The sequence below is a fragment of the Morone saxatilis genome, unplaced genomic scaffold (assembly GCF_004916995.1).
Source record: "Morone saxatilis isolate NCDOM2014 unplaced genomic scaffold, NCSU_SB_2.0 Contig11, whole genome shotgun sequence".
Classification (NCBI taxonomy): Eukaryota; Metazoa; Chordata; class Actinopteri; family Moronidae; genus Morone; species Morone saxatilis.
The window spans coordinates 11,583,717-11,600,423 of NW_023339663.1; the positions used below are offsets into that span (position 1 = coordinate 11,583,717).

At 39.3% G+C, this 16,707-nt stretch overlaps 1 protein-coding gene across 1 annotated transcript; it reads left to right on the plus strand.

Moving 5' to 3' along the window:
* Nucleotides 1-846: 846 nt before the first annotated feature.
* Nucleotides 847-16,706, plus strand: cdh15 (cadherin 15, type 1, M-cadherin (myotubule)). The gene is made up of 14 exons (XM_035682398.1): nucleotides 847-1,133; nucleotides 8,319-8,486; nucleotides 9,468-9,623; nucleotides 10,107-10,251; nucleotides 11,239-11,420; nucleotides 11,500-11,628; nucleotides 11,744-11,926; nucleotides 12,742-12,986; nucleotides 13,090-13,226; nucleotides 13,375-13,605; nucleotides 13,701-13,940; nucleotides 14,285-14,433; nucleotides 14,773-14,964; nucleotides 15,825-16,706. The coding sequence occupies exons 1-14, from the start codon at nucleotides 1,083-1,085 to the stop codon at nucleotides 16,023-16,025; spliced, it is 2,409 nt and encodes an 802-aa protein (XP_035538291.1). The 5' UTR covers nucleotides 847-1,082; the 3' UTR covers nucleotides 16,026-16,706.
* The last annotated feature ends 1 nt before the right edge of the window (nucleotide 16,707 follows it).

Here is a 16,707-nt window from a genome sequence, read left to right on the forward strand (position 1 = left end):
AGGAACGATTAATTGAATTACTTTTTGTGGCAAATTAGTTCTAGGATTGGCACTATTTGCTGTTTTTCAATTTGAACAAAAACTGAAAATAGTCGTTAGCTGTAACTTATTTCCAAGGGCTAATGGAGATAGATGTTTGCTTCTAAATCTTTAAAGTATAATTGCATTCTTGCAATCATTCTCAAGAAAGCAATTTAACTTCAACCTCAAGTGACAGAGGTTCTGCTTTGGATGTATTTTCAAGTTGTAGAATAATTTTGTGTAGGGCCGAAATTATGAAGTCCATTAATTAATGAGTTGATCGACAGAAAACTAATCGTCAGCAGTTATGAAAATTGATTAGGTGCATAAATGAGTAATTTTCTTTTCAAGGAAAATGCAAAACATTCTTTGGTTTCAGCTCCTGTTTTGTTTCGAATTTTCATTTTATATCATTGTAAATGGAAAATCTCTGGGTTTTAGACTGTTTGACAGTAAATTCATATTTCTTATATATTTCCTATTACGTCTGTGTCCAGGATTTACACGTTGTCTTGGCTTTCTTTCTTTTGTCCTCCTCTCCTTCTTTTGTGTTTCTATGTAAAGCGCTTAACTTGAAAATTGTTAAATAAAGTTTACTTACATTTAACTGGTGAAGACATTGTTTCTGTCTACACTACCAACAGCTGCCCTGCTTCTCTCTTCATCTCTCTCTCTCTCTCGCTCTCTCTCTCTCTCTCTCTCTCTCTCTTTCGCTCTCTCCCTCACCGGTCTGTGAGTGACAGCACATGTGCTGGGGTACATGGGAGGGCCGCTGCTGAAACTCTAACCCCTTACCCCGCGACTGTGAGACATACCCCAGCCATGGGCAGGGAGGAGCTGTGAGAGACAAACGCAGGGAGAGGAAAGGAAGCAGACAGAGAGGCTGCAAGAGCAAGTGGACAGAGAGAGAAGGAAAGAGACGGACAGGTTTCAAGGTTGGAGAGTTTGGCCTTTTTGCCCAGTAGAGCCACACAGGAGCCCAGTTTTTAGTGAAGAAGCCTAGCTTTCAGTGATCAGAGGTCTCTTCATTCTGAGTTTCTGTACTGTACTGTGTACTGAGGATGGCGGCACGGATGTTGATGGTGTGTGTGCTGGTTCCTCTGCTCTATCAGGTAAGAAAAAAAATTGTCTCTTCATTGCTACTGTTGATTAAAATGAACAAAATATGTAGATTTATTTGAGCTTTGAAGAACTTTTGTGTTTGTATTCTGTGTTACATCCAGTGTGAGCTGTCTGTCGATGAAAAGAGATTGAAAATAAAAGGTTAAATGTGTCTAATGGCAGTTATTTGGACAATGTAATCTCCAGTTATTGATTTTGATAAATTTTTTACTCTATTAAAGAACTTAGAGCGTAGGTGCCTGAGCAATGAAGTTTGTGTAGGAGGTATCTCCACTTTCCGATTGCTATAAAAATGTCAATAACAAGTAATTGAACCTATGGATTGTTAGGTAAAGGTACTCCACTTGCACTTGAGTTGTCCCGCGTGATACTTCCCCCCTCTCTTCCCCTGTTGTACGCATCTAGATTCAGCCTACCCTCAGATTTTAGCCCAAGACTTTCCCTGCCCTTTCAGAGCGTGATCATGGTTGAAGAATGGCCTTTAGCTGCCCCATTCTTCAAATGTACAGTTTATGTTTTTACCTGAGTGATGTCTTCAACCAAACATCAACTGATTTTCATCAATAGAGGTACCAAACTGGCTCTGCAATCAGAGGTTGTGGCTGATCTAAACATTTCATCCTTGTTGGAAAGAGCATGATGAAGTGTTTTGAGGAGGACGAGACTCCAGATGTGTACAGAGGGCTTAGGGCATCATTAGTAGCCCCTGCCATTAAGGGATCTAAAATGGATGACAATGTAAACTGACATATTACCAACAGCACTTCCAACCGCCATCAGTCTTTCTCTCTGTTTGGAGTAGTAATGGAGCCCAGGTTGGGAGGGTGAGTGAGTTGGCCTCTGGTGATTCTTGAGAGAGGTCTTGCTATGATGTGCTCTATAATTCATTCTCAATGTTGCAGATGTTGTTTAGCTGTGGAAATGAATAATTCACATCTTTTTAATTAGTGAAGTGTCTCTGACCTTGTCAATTGTTAAAAGTTTTTGAAAATGTCCAATGTCTGTGGTTGAAAGTCTTTGTGGTGAATTTATGCTGCTTTTTATTTTCATTTTCATGTTCTATGGTTAATAAATGGTAAAAATCCCTGAAGATATACAGTATGTTGTCTCTTTTGAACATGGTAGTGATTGATGATGGGAAAAACCAGCAGTTTGTCACAGTGAGGCCTAAGCCCCTAATGATATTACACGAAAGATATTTCAGTCAAATCCTCAGGTCTGGAGTGATAGTTTTACTCATGATTGTTCATGTAAACATAAATAAATAATCCTGTGAATGATCTGAAAGACATGTAAACCCTGGACCTGACCTTTAAGACGCAAGATCCCAGTCCTCAGGCTGGAGGTAGATATCGGAGAACAACATAAGCTCTGTGTGGTGAGGCTGACAGAGGGTTAAATTCCACCTTCAAATGCCAGAGTTGTTACAAGTCCAAGAGAGGTGATAGCTAAATAACAGGTTCCTTTAGTTTGTTCACTGTATTTTAATTTTGATTAAATTGTAACAATTTATCTTTTGAGTATGAATTATTAACCCAGTGGAGGCTCGAAGGATGGCTCTGAAAAGTTTAATACTGACTCAACATGAAACAGCAGCGTTAGTGGACTCCAATGGTAACCCAATATCAGAGCAAAAAGTAAATAAATAAATCGCTAAATACACTCCGTCCAGGGAAGCTACTGGAATCTGTTGAAACTGCTGTTAATCCAAGCTGAAAACAGCTACCGTCCTGACTATAGCTACAGTGGCTGATGACTCAAAAGACAGTTTTTTTGGTGTAGTATCCCTTTAATGAGTACACACTACATCAATAATAGTGGCCTTTTACAGAAAATGGAGTCCCTATTTTTACCTATTACTATGTTGGAAGAGGACAAATTGCTATGTACTAAACAACAGTTACTAAAAGCTCACATATGGGAGATACACAAACAAAGAAGTTCGTCGTTGTCTTATTTCTGGAAACAAATCATAGACCAAATGAATCATGCTTTTCCAATGTTTTACCTGCTGTATCATTGCACAAAATGGACACATTTTCTTTGTGCAATGATTACCAATGGTTGCAGGTGGCCATGTTGGACAAATACACAAACAACAAGTAAAAAGAATTTCAAAAGTAAAAATAACTTCAAATTACAATAAATATATAATCAGAATGAAATTTAAATGTAACTATCAGCAGCTGTCAATCCAATCCAAAGGCTTTGATCAGTATCACCTGCTTTAAGTTCAAGCTGGTGTCGTTTTGAACTGGGCAGTGTTCGGGCCTGTTATGTTGTGGTGAGGAGTGGGCAGCAGCAACAGCTGTTCCCAGATGCATACGTGATGCCATTTGTCCCGCTCTGTAATCCCCCTTGCGGAAAGAGGAGTGGGCCGCTCCTGGACCATGAAATCGGGTACAAATCAAGAGTCTGTAGCAGCGACCAGCTGGCGCTAAGGTCTCACTCATCGGAAACAATCAGTCAGAGGATTTGGAGTCTGAATCACAGGTCCTGCTGGGTGTGGATACCTGCAGGCTGTTTTACACTGACTTGGGTTTCAGAGGGAGCAAAGGGTAGAGGGACAACTTCCAGATCATAAAAACTAGCTGACTGAACTCAATTTCCTTTCTTTTTTTTTGCCTCATTATTTTTTACAGACTGAGACATGGAAGACCAAATGGTGACAGTTGCTGTTTTTGTGTCAAGCACAAGAATAAGGCAGTAGCAATGTTATCATGGGTTTGTCATTGTGCCATTTGGTATCCCCAATTAGTTAACAGATATATAACAAAGGGCATTGCTGAGTTACCACAGAAAGAGCAAACCACATCTCATACAATCAAAGCTTTTTTTTATAAATTGGTAAAGATTTTATTTTTAGATAAGATTGTTTGTTTCATTTTTACAATTAACAGAATTTATTTGATGATATTTTCTTTGGCCAAAGATTTATAAGTCCTCTATACTAGGAAGGAAGATGAGACGGACATTGTATTACTGTATTAATAGTAAATGTGTTTCTTTCACATCAAGACAATTCTTCCCCATCCTCTGTTACATAGAGTAATGATGTTACTGATCATATTTAGCTTAATCTACTACTTTAGGTGTCAGATAACATTGTTTTATACTTTTTCAATAACTCAATTTCTATGCCCCTATTGAGTCCTACTTTTAGTCCTAATATTATAACCTTGCTCAGCATTCCTAAAGCTCAGACATCTGCTCCAAGGGAGATTCACACTTGTAGTGGCACCATAAATAGGGTGTCCATGTCCATGCCAGGCAGTCATGACTTAGCAAAGAGCAGGGGTGTGGGACCAGTACTGTTGGTGACTGACTGGTTAAATGTCTGTGCCTGAGGACCAGTAACAGAAGTGACCAGAGGGACACCTGTGCGACCTCTTGCCCTGTGGCCCAAGGGACTGTCAGGCATGCTGCAGGCATCACTTCTCGACTGGACAGTCTTTTCTTGGGTTATTTGAGTGACTGTTCCACTCAGACGCTCAGACCGATACAGAATCCTCCTCTTACAGGGCTACACTTTTTAATTAAAAAAATGAAGTGAAATTAAGTTTCTATTCTTAATGTTACACACATTGAACATAACAGGTAATACAATTTATATTAGTACAGGGTAACATGAAATGAATAAGATAAAACAATAGATACATTGATTTAATGATACTGTATGTAAGTCTGACCTCTCTTCGTCATTGTTGTTATTGTTTCAAGTTATTATTTAATTATTTATTTCAACATTTATGCCAGTTTAATCTATGTAGGCCTACATTGACTATGACACAGTAGGTCAGTTAGTGATGATTTCAAGTATTTCAAATGAACCAGAATACTATCTACAATGTCACAATATACTTCCTACAGCCAACACCAGGGAGGTAGAATCGAACTCGGTAAAGACTCCTCAGCAGCAGTGTGCTTAAAGGTTCTTGCTGTGAGGGCATATCATCCCCAAACAAGCTGTCCATACTTCTGTGAGGGCCCAAGGTGAAAGGTCAAGCTGTAAACTTTTCTGGGAAAAGCCTCTAAAACAGTTGATCTGTGTGTGGTGTCATCACTCAGCCTGTCAGAAAAGGCACTCATTGGTCTAATTGGTAACATGACTCTTTGGTGTTAACGCATCTTGGTCTGGTAAAAACATTATAGCAATGGCAGACACTTGGTGGGGACACTTTTCAAAACACAGTTTGATCTTAAGTTCAGACTGAAGTGAAAGGACAAAACAATGACATAGAGTGTATGTGAAAAAGGTGTGTGCCAATGTTGTTTGTTATCTGGTAGTTGTAAGCTTTTCTGAGTATCTCTTAATGTTTTACATTCTGGAAAAGATGAAACACTTGTTGATTTAGCCATGCTAGTGACAGCCGTCAGTCAGTAGGTCAGTCGACCACTTTGGTGTAGACTGATATGCTGCTGGATTGAAATTAAATTTTAACGAGTTGACCATTATGTATTTTAGTGACATGGCTCGACAACTATTGGATGGCTTGCCATGGAATTTGGTGCAGATATCCATTTTATGTCCCATGTCTTTGGTGATCCCATGACTTTTCCTGTAGAGCCCCCCAGCAAAAGTGAAAAATATAATATATAAATATCTCAACATCTAAAAGATGGACTGGTGGCAACTTTTGCAAAGACACTTTTGATATTCAGATGATTTGTCCTAATCCCTTTGGTTATTCTCTTACTTTAGTGCCACCATGTGATTTACTATGTTGTTTTGAGTGAAATGTCTCAATTAAGTATTAAATGGATTGTTGTGAAATGTGGTGCACTTTGGTGAATTGTAATAAGCTTTCTAGGGCCATCATCAGGTCAAACTTTTTTTGTCCTACAAAACTAATAACATTCCCATCAGCCCAACATTATTTATGTTTAGTGCTAATTTGCAAATTTTAGCTAACACACTGAGCTAAGATGTTTCAGGAATTAGTACAGCCTTATAGGTGTAGCAGTCCCTCATTCTTTCATACTTGCTGTCATTTAATTACTATTTTTAATACGAGCTGAACAGTCAAATTCCTTGTTTGGAGGGTTATTCAGATCACCTGTTGCACAGGGAAACAATGATTGAGAGCAGCTCGGTGCCTTTCCTTCTGAGCCAATCAGGGTCATAGGAGACATGGGGAACTGCTCACCCAGGGCATTCTGATCATTCTTCATCTTAGTGCAGACCTCCCATACTGTCAGTCAGAAACTCTGGTCTCTAGGCCCTGTTGGGATATCTTTGCTGTATGTTTTGTTTTCTGACTGAAAATAATTTTTCAGTGAGTGAATATATAAGACCTCTTCCACTAGCTTACCTGCATCAGGGCAGATTTGAGTGCCTTAGTGGAAGAGTTTTTCTTTCCTAATGATTACCTGCTGCCTGCAGGCTTTATTTTATTTATTGGTTTATTTTTATTGAAACCCCTATAATACCCATTTCCTTTTTAAAGAGATATTTGTTTATTATTAAAGAGGCATTTTTTCATTGTGAAGGTCCTGTGAGATTTTCTTCTCTTCCCCATCAGCTGAGATCTGTGGAATTAGTACCGGCACATGGCCACTAGCATGGCTGACTCTTGGTGAACACAAAGCAGCACATTTTGAATTATTTTAACCGCTTTTTGTCAAATTCATTTTTAAACAGAATACTCTTCATATTTATGGATTACCCTAACAAATTCCAAGGTCAATCTGCAGTTAACTTTGACACATTCATCCTTTAATTAAATTTCCTGTTCATTCAGTGAATAAAGCATGGTTTAGAGTTGTGCAATGTACGAAAGTTCGATGAACTTGCATCAAGGCTCACACGGGTATTCACCTCAATGTTAGAAAAATGTCACAAATCTTAGAAAGTGCTATATCTGGAAATACGACTGTAATGCAGCTGTTATTGATGTTGAGGTTAAGTAACAATGCAGAATGCGTGCTATGCCAGTGGAGGTTTGAGAGCTCATACATGCAGAAGTCTGGAAGTAGTAATGGGTGACATGCACTGCTGCAATGTGAGTGTAAACATCTCTGTGAGATGACGATGGCTACAAAAAGTTAAATAGGCAGAGGTCGAGAATATTGAAGTCTAAGATTAGCCTGCCCTCTGACTCGGCCTGCAGATGCCAGCCATGGTTGCCATTCCTCCCTGCACTGTCCAGCAGAGTGCCAAAGGATCAGTATATCAGATCCCCTGCCCCAGAGACAAGGCATGGATCACAGGCCATTCACAAAATATTAACAAATGTATCCACCAATCCATTATTTAGTTTATGTATTTATGGCTCACTTCAAATCGACTGAAACAGGTTATTCATCAATATTCAGTTATATTTGAGTAAAAACACAAAAACAAAACAGATCAAGGTTTTGGGAAAGTTCATACATCAACCTTTTTCTCATGGTTCCACGGACTTTGAGCTGTTAAACATATGGGAAGTAATGCTGGATCCAGTGAATTCCCACAGAGTAGACGGAAGCAACTTAAGGAAATGTGTATGCTTATGCGGGGGTGGGTGTTTTGTTGATGCATGCATATCAGCCTGTGTGTGTGAGAACACGAATATATGAGTGTGTCTGTGGAATTCCTACAGCAGAGCAGATCCGTAAGGTGACCCCAAACTCCCAGTCAGGTGCAGAGCTGAGCATAAAGGGGAATTTGTGAGTGTGAGTAGGAATGCGGGTGGGAAAGCGCAGGATCTAAATCCATAGTCGACAGCTGTTGTGTGAGTGTGTTCCTCACATGTGAGTTGTGGGTGTATTTGTGTGAACGTAGTCAAGACAGCAATGTGGTGAATGAGGGCTTGTGAAATGAGCATGAGTGTTTGTGTTTCCTCGTCCTGAGATGAATTTGCACCCGGATCAAAGGAAGCTGACAAAGACATGTATTAGTGTGTGAAACCTGAAGCTTTGGCCCTACATCCCTTCTGCCCTGGACAATCCCATGGATACCACATTCAGACAGCTTCAGCACTACAGCTAGCATACAGCCATTACATCAGGCCATTGGGAATGTTATAGCTCTGAGGGAGACTCCTGATATGATTTTAAACAGCTGCAAATATCTTTAATGACATAATTTGTGTCCGCAATGAAGGAGAATTACTTTATATGTCCATTTCTGATTAGTGCTTGCATGTTCCTGGGACTTTCTTCTGTGAGTTTCATGCTGTCGTTGTTTCCTTCAGGTGTGGAGCTCTGCAGAACCTCATCACAATGAAGAGGAGCTGCAGCCTCAGACCCTTTACCCTTGGAGAAATCAAGGCAAGGGAGTGGTCAGGGTAAAAAGGGACTGGATCATCCCTCCAATCAGAGTGCTGGAGAATAGCAAGCAGGTTCCTGAAAACCTTGTCCAGGTAAAAATGTAAAATAACAGCTTTCACAGCAGAATTTAATCAGTGGATGAGACATGTATTTAGACATGTATACAATTAGTCTGCTTGGAACAATAATGTGTGACTGATGTGTTTTTTCTGCAAAAAAGAATCTTTTCCACAAATAATCATACTGTTATAACATTACAAGAAGAGACTTTTACAAGAAAATGTCTGGCGAACATAAGCTATTTCAGTGAACATAAGCTGATGCTGCCAAGTCCAATAGAGCAGGACAAAGCCAGTAACATACACTCTTATATAGTAGCATACAGAACCAGCTTCCACACAGTGGGGGAAATACTACAGTGGACGTACTAATTGTGAACAGGCCTTTTGTAACCTGTAATCTTTTTGCCAAACAAAATACATAAATTAGTAAATAGTAATAATTGATCAAAATTATACTGAAAAAAAGGGTCTGGCGTTTTCTTCTGAAGACTAAATCCTCATGCAAATGCTTTAATGAGCTGATGCTTACTTTGTATTACTCTTAGATTGTGTAGAGCTATACAATACTGAATCCAGTTGAACACAGTGCTCTACAGCCATGCACCGTAGATTGTAATTGTAATCATAGACGATGACACACATAACATAAACCAGTGTTTAAAAGAAATGTAAATGTTGTGTTAAGGCGGTTACAGACGAGCAGTAAGCCTATAAATGCTACCGTACAAGGAGAAATATTGAGCCACTTTTAAATGGTGATGAAAACGCAGCAGAAACCACATGTCAAAAAAAGTAAATCCAAAATGCATAAAATATAGACTCCTCGCTACCATTAGTTCAGAATCTCATTTCCTGCCATAAGTAAAAGGCCTCTCTGAGAACACTCTTGTGTCAAGGTCCCTAACTGTCAACCTACTCACATCTGGTGTTACGACATATGGTTTACAATCCTCTCCCCACCTTACCACGAGGTAGTGATGATCATCAACTTTATCTCCTCTCTCTGTTTAGATCAAATCGGACAAAATCTTTACAGGTGAGGTGATCTACAAGTTAGAAGGACCAGGGGTGGACCAGGAGCCCAAGAATCTGTTTGAGATTGATGATAAAACAGGAATAATCCGGAGCAAGCGGCCACTGGACAGAGAGAAATACAACAGCTTCACGGTAAGAGTTATAGGAGTAACATTTTAAATCATCCAGAAAGACACTTGTGAAATGTGTTTTTGAGCAATCAAACAGAAGTACTTTAACACAAGCTACAATGAACTTGACAAGACCTTACAGAATGTGTTTTGAAGCATAGATCCATGTTAATGTATTAAAGCATTTATCAGTGTCAAAGACACTAGTACAAACAGCCAGAGGTCAGTTTCCAAGGGCCTTTATGGGCATCTTGGGAGAAACTTGAAAATGTTTCAGACCAGATGACTGTGATGTAACCCATGATGTTGAACCAAACATCCTGCACATCCTGCACATTTCCAGCATATGTTGTGTATATAAAATACCCACCTTGTTGGATGTTTCGTCATGGAATGCATAAGATTTGTTGTAATTAATAGTAAGAAATGACAATCTCATGAATGCAGTTTTTATTAAGAAACATTGCCTGTTTCTGTCTGTGTCTTTGTATTTGTGTGTGTGTAGCTGAAAGCCTTTGCACTGTCCCCCAGTGGAGAGAGACTAGAGAATCCAACCACCATAGAGATAGTGGTGCTGGATCAGAATGACAACAGACCTGCCTTCACCCAGAGCGAGTTTGTTGGCACTGTGTCTGAGTTCTCAGTCCCAGGTACATCATGTATTACACACTGCATTACATTTAGTGTTACAATCTTAAATGTCCTTCCTGATGTAGCTTCGAGGATTTATAAAGTAACTTTGAATGACGTATAACACGTTTCCCGTACTGTTTGACATATGATACAACAGTTTAAAGCTGCTACAATCAACATTTTACAATGGATCACACAACTACGTGTATGTGAAAGGAGTCAGTGTGGTGATGAACCAACAAGTAATTATCACCTGATTCTGCAGTTCTCCTTAGCTCTACAGATCTCTTTGGTGCCTTTCAGCTAATTGTTTTGGTTCACTCTTGGCCACTCTCATCAGCATCATTTTCAGATGAAGCAGGCAGCTGTTTTCAGCAGTAAAGCTCTACAATCTGACTGTAAACTACCTGCCTGGCATAAACCAGCCGACAGGTAAAGTTAGCAATTAGCTGGTGAACACTGTGGAGCATTCAGCGAGCCAGATATTTACCTCAGGAGTTGGCACAGAGCTAAAAGAGAAAAAAATTGACCTATCAACTAATCAACTTCAATAAAATATGTCAGTCTTGTGTTTAAAGACATGTTTAAAGTGGCCAATAGATAGATAGATAAATAGAAATACTTTATTTATCCCCGAAAGGTAATTATAGTAAGAAGCAGTCTTAAGTAAAATATTCATACCTTAGATGCCATTTATCAGTGGCTGCGCTATTTATTTATTCATACTGTTCTTGAAAAAGGCAGAGCAAAGTAGATAATGGCATTGCTAATATCACAACTAATACCAGATGAATAACTGAATTGCATGTGAACCAAGTAAATTGTTCTAAAAGACACACTGTCTCTCCATTTTAAGAATAGTATGCTCTAAAACTTGTTAAATGTTTTGTAAATTTTGACATGTTTTCAGTGCAGTCCTGCTGTCTCAGCACATATGTCACAAACTGGTAATTCATTTTGACTGATCTTTCCGGCTGACTGAAGCTTTTGATTATTTTTGACAGGCACGTCAGTGATGTCAGTGTCAGCCATTGATAAAGATGACCCTATGACAGAAAACGCTTTTCTGAGCTATTCTATCATTGGCCAGGAGAGCATTCCTGCCAACGCTGTTACCAAGACTATGTTTGGTATCAACAACCAGACAGGAGCCATCTACACAAGAGATGTAGGCCTGGACCGAGAGGTAAAATACAGGTCAAGATTCAGCTGCAGATTTTTGCAGTACGGTTCATTTCACTAAAACATGCTGTATTCTGTCCTAGGTGGTGAAAAGTTTCCGATTAAAACTGCAGATTGCTGATATGGGGGGCATGGGACTAACAAGTGAAGGTGTGGCAATCATACATGTATCTGATATCAACAACCACGCCCCACAGTTCAGCCCTACCTCTGTGAGTGACAACAATATATGAGGGATATTTTCCATTTTTATTTAAAACACTTGACAGTGATTTTGTCACACCGGTTTGAATCTTTCCATCTGTGTTTTGTGTATGGTGCATGTAGTACCGTATGATTGCAGTGGAGAACAGGGAGGACTATGAGATTGGCCGGGTGAATGTGACGGACAGAGATGATCGTGGAACAGGAAACTGGGAGGCTAAATACCTCATTGCAAATGACCTTAACGGCAACTTTGCCATCAATACAGACCCTGCCACCAACCAGGGTGTTCTGACAGTGGTGAAGGTACAGTGTGCTAATCTGCTGTTAGCTGATAGAGTGGGAAGGAGTGGTTGTGCTGATTGTTGGGTATCCATCTGAAATTGTTGCAGGATGTAAGAATGGCCGCAGTGACTTTGGCTTCATCTGTCCGTACTGGGAGATCAGATATTTGCAAGCTAATTTCCATGAAATAACTACTTTATTTAAATTCAAATAAATATTAATTTATTATCAATTTTATATCATGATCTTTATTCTCCATATATGTTGAATTATGTTGCCTGTAAATTAATTTGGCATTTTTGCCCATACAACTGACTGAGTTAATTGGAATTAAATAATTGGAAGAGGACCAATCAATTCTGGTGTAACAAGGATTTTGGAGATAACAACAATTTATTTCTTTGCACCCGCATTGTTCAGTCTGTGTTTGAAAGTATACACCATTCATAAGAAATATACCTTTGTTTTACATCGCAGTGACTTCTCAATTAAATGTGTTTTCCTCCATAGGTTTTCGAGATTTTATCTAAATGAAAAAAGTATGTGTTCACCAAAGTTGACAGATCTGTTCTGGGGCACAGGAATAATTAGAATTTCCGACACGGGTGGTATTGCCCTTCAAGTCAAAACGTGCACTGAGGCCTTCAGACACAACTCAGTAACACTCTCTAGTGGCTGAGTTTTCAATTACAAGTTACTCAGAAAAAGTTGATTTGGCTTTTCCTATATTTTATGCATGTTTGTAAATTAGTTTGAAACGACTGAAATTTAAATATAGATTTATCATTAATTCTGTATTATCAAAAAGTTTTTATTCCTTCTGTTTCTTCACACAGCCTTTGGATTTTGAAGCAAAGAATGAGTACATCCTGATTCTGATGGTGGAAAATGTCAACCCTCTGAGCAACAAGGCTCCCAACCTCCCAGTGACCACCGCTAGAGTGGTGGTGACTGTTGTGAATGAGAACGAAGCCCCACAGTTCAGGGAGGACCCCATACAGATTGTGGTCCCTGAGTCTGTGGTTCCTGGGACTTTACTGAAAAACAATATTGCCTTTGACCCTGATAATTCTGTCTTGAGGTATGATGCAGCTTCAAAACAAGAGCTGTGTTTTTGTGCTTTTAAGGATGCAAGTAAACTATTTGAAAAATTTGCGTGTCTTTAACTCTGCTCTCTGCTGCAGGTATGAGATTAGTAGAGATCCTGAGAGGTGGCTGGACATCAACAGAGATACAGGAGACCTTACTGTCAAGAGAAACTTTAACATGCGATCTCCACATGTTAGAAACAATATCTACAATGCTGTTGTCAAGGTTACAGGTCAGTTTATATACTTAATCTACAGGTGAAACAAATATATATTTTAGTGGGTTTTACACCTCAAGAATACTTTTGTTAGACATAAACATTTGAATAAGCTGTTGTAACTTAATGTGGCATTGCTGTGTATGTATGTTCTCCTGTGCAGATGCTGATGGTGTGTCAACCACCGCCACAGTGTCCATCACACTGAAGGAGACCAATGACTTCCCCCCTCAGCTCTTCCCTCTGAGTGGCTCTGTATGTAAAGATGCAGGCTGGACGGGTTCTGGTCTGGTTCTGACTGCTGTGGATGAAGACTTTCCTCCACATGCTGCACCCTTCACCTTTAAAATGCCTGATGATCTGTCCATAAACTGGACTGTTATTCAAGTCAACGGTAAGGGGAGAGCTCTGGGGATATGCGGTCTGCATAAATGAATTCCCATGAATCTCCTAAACTCACACATTTTTCAATTTTCCTTCCCTCTTCAGATACTCATGCCGTGCTTCATCCCCTCTTGGAGCTGGAGGCAGGAGAGTATGTGGTCACAGTGTTTGTGTCAGACTCTGGCAGTCCAGTTCTGGGTGCTTATGCTCAGGTTAATGTCACTGTGTGTCCCTGTGACTCTTTTGGAGATTGTAAGTCTGAGGCAGGGGCTATCCTAGGCTCCAGTGTGGGAATCAGCTTCATTGCTCTCATTATCATCATGGCCAGTATTGCCCTCCTACTGTGTAAGTCTCATCTTAAATACTTCATTCAGTCCTGAAAGTCATTTTTTCCCCAACAAGAATGTAGCAAATATGACCCTAGTTTATGATGTTTTCAGTTGTTTCCAATGAAAATCAAAAGCATATTAGATTATGTATTATTGTAAATGTAATATTTGGGGGTTATTGGCTGTTGGTTGGACAAAACAAGACATTTTTCACTATTTTCTGAGATAGCGTAGACTAAATGATAGATTGATTAAAAAATAATCTGCAAATGAATCAATAATTAAATAATCATTAGTTGCAGCCTTATAACTGGATAAACACAAATTAATACTTGATGGTTTCCGTCTGTTTGATTGCAGTGCTGCTTCTCTTGGCCGTGGCGGTGACTGCGTGTGGGAGACGCCACCATATCAAGAAAGGAACAGGCCTGCTTGTCGGGGAATCTGAAGACGACATCCGTGACAATGTCTTCAACTATGATGAGCAAGGAGGTGGTGAGGAGGATGAGGTAAGGCTGCACAGGTCCAGTGAAGAGGTCTAAATGAGGTCTATATGATCCCGTGGTCATAAAAAAAAAAAATTAACTAAACAACTAAAAATGATGCAGTTTGTACAGTGGTGAAGGAATTGTGACTCTGGAAATATTATATGAATGGTTGAGGAATGCAGGAATGCATAGGACTTGTATTTAACTGTAATAGTAATTGATGGTCTAAGTGTCACTACTGATTCTGATATATTCACTTTTGTTGTGGTTTTGTTTTGTTTTTCCAATGTATGCATATTTTCACTGTATTCTTTAAGTACATGCATAGTTAATGTGTAGCCTCTTCCTCTCACCTTGCAGAATGCCTTTAACATCGACCTGCTATGGAATCCACATGATGCCCCTTCGACCCCGGGGTCCTACTACCCAGGCTCTGGTGTTCCTCGAGGCAAGCAGCCCCTCAGGAAGGATGCCCCGCATAACCTGCCCTCACCTATCTACCCAAGGAGGCCTCCCGCGGATCCCACTGACATCGAGGACTACATCAATGATGTGAGGGTCTTCTACCATGACCCTGTTTTAACTAAAACTACCATAGTATAATCCAAGGGTATACCCACTAAAATTCTAAATACAGAACAAGAATTCACTATCACCCTGAAGGATAATGAATAATTGACAGACACACTGGACAACTAAATATAGATCTTGCATGTTTTCTAAATGCCTTTTTTTCCATCTATAAGTCAAACTCTGCAGTTATGTATGTACATATACTTAAAGAGAAACGTTCTGTTTACAGGAGTTGGGGAGTACTATTGCATGTATGTGGCTCTAGAAGAAGCTTTTTTAAATAAGATAAATACCCTCAAGTGATGTCACTTAAAGCAGCATTAGTTGCATCTGAAGACTACAAGTTTGAAAATGAAATGAAAAGTGAGTGTAGCAGACCTCCGCAGATTTTGTTGAATAAATTAAACTTTAAAAGTGAGAGGGAAAAACAGGATTATCAATAGGAAAGGGACATTTTTTAAAATATGTGATCCTTTCAGAGATATATAACTAAACTTAATTTCCAAGAAGTAAAACAATGGGATTTAAGAATAGATGCAGTTGAAGCATTTTCTAGAACTTTAAACCACAAAGATCTGCCAATAGGATCAGAGTGATATTTAATTAGTTAATTAGTATATTTAATAAAAAGTTTTCAGTTGTAGTGGACGTTATCCCACCCCAGTTTTATTGGCATGTTCAAGATTCTCTGAAGTCTGTAATATTAAAAAAAATACATTGTTTTATTTCAAGACTAAATTATGTTTGTAAAACATGTAATTTACAATTAAAACAGCGTTCTTGTGGCACTTACTTTACCCTTATCAGCTAAAAAAAACCTTGTAATTTTGTCACTTCAGGGCCTGGAGGCTGCAGACAACGATCCTAACGTGCCTCCATACGACACAGCCCTGATCTACGACTATGAGGGAGAGGGTTCGCTGGCAGGCAGCCTCAGCTCCATTGCTTCTGGAAGTTCTGATGGAGACCAAGACTACGACTACCTCAACGACTGGGGACCACGCTTTCAGAAACTGGCCAACATGTACGACCCACGTTAAGGTGGAAAGCACCTGACAGAGAGAAGACCTGTGTGATCCACTGCCAGTTAGGGAGACAGATCATGGAAAAGATTTGAAGCGTGCCAAGGAAAAAAAACTAAACCATGGGCCTTTAATCTAATGTGCCTTGGGATTTATTGAGGATCATTTGGACACAGCTGACAAAATGGCTCGTTGCAAAGTTTTGTGGTTAGCTCAGGAAAAGTGAATGAGACAGTACAATCATGTGTTGACATGATCAGCCACGGGGGAAAGGCGCTGTGCATGCTACAAGGCAAACAGAATGTGTGTTGAAATGATTGTCCATGTTGGGTTTTGTTTATCCTCAGACTCAGATTGCTCACTAATGATGCATACAACGAGCCTGAAATATAAGAAATCTTTTAAATGAATTTCTTTTTTTATATAAGTGATTATTTTATAATATACATTTGCTTTGATATTGATTTTGTTCGTTTTTGGGGATTTTTTGCATCACAAATCCTCCATTCCAGCCTCTGTTAATCTTTTTGGAAGCCATCTGAGCACAAAATATTACTAAACAAAACATACCGTACCACATAATATTCTGTAATCTAATTGTTTGGAGGTGAAGACTTTGAATTGTTTGTTTTTTTTAGATATGTTCATTGAATTTAAATGTTACTGGTGTCTACAGAATAAATGCAAATCTTTTATTTAG

What these genes read in the sequence shown, in the direction of transcription:
- cdh15 (XM_035682398.1), top strand. Translation starts at nt 1,083, where the DNA reads ATGGCGGCACGGATGTTGATGGTGTGTGTGCTGGTTCCTCTGCTCTAT. An exon ending in TGGTTCCTCTGCTCTATCAG is followed by an intron (nt 1,134 to 8,318) that starts GTAAGAAAAAAA and finishes TGTTTCCTTCAG; the next exon opens with GTGTGGAGCTCTGCAGAACC. An exon ending in TTCCTGAAAACCTTGTCCAG is followed by an intron (nt 8,487 to 9,467) that starts GTAAAAATGTAA and finishes CTCTCTGTTTAG; the next exon opens with ATCAAATCGGACAAAATCTT.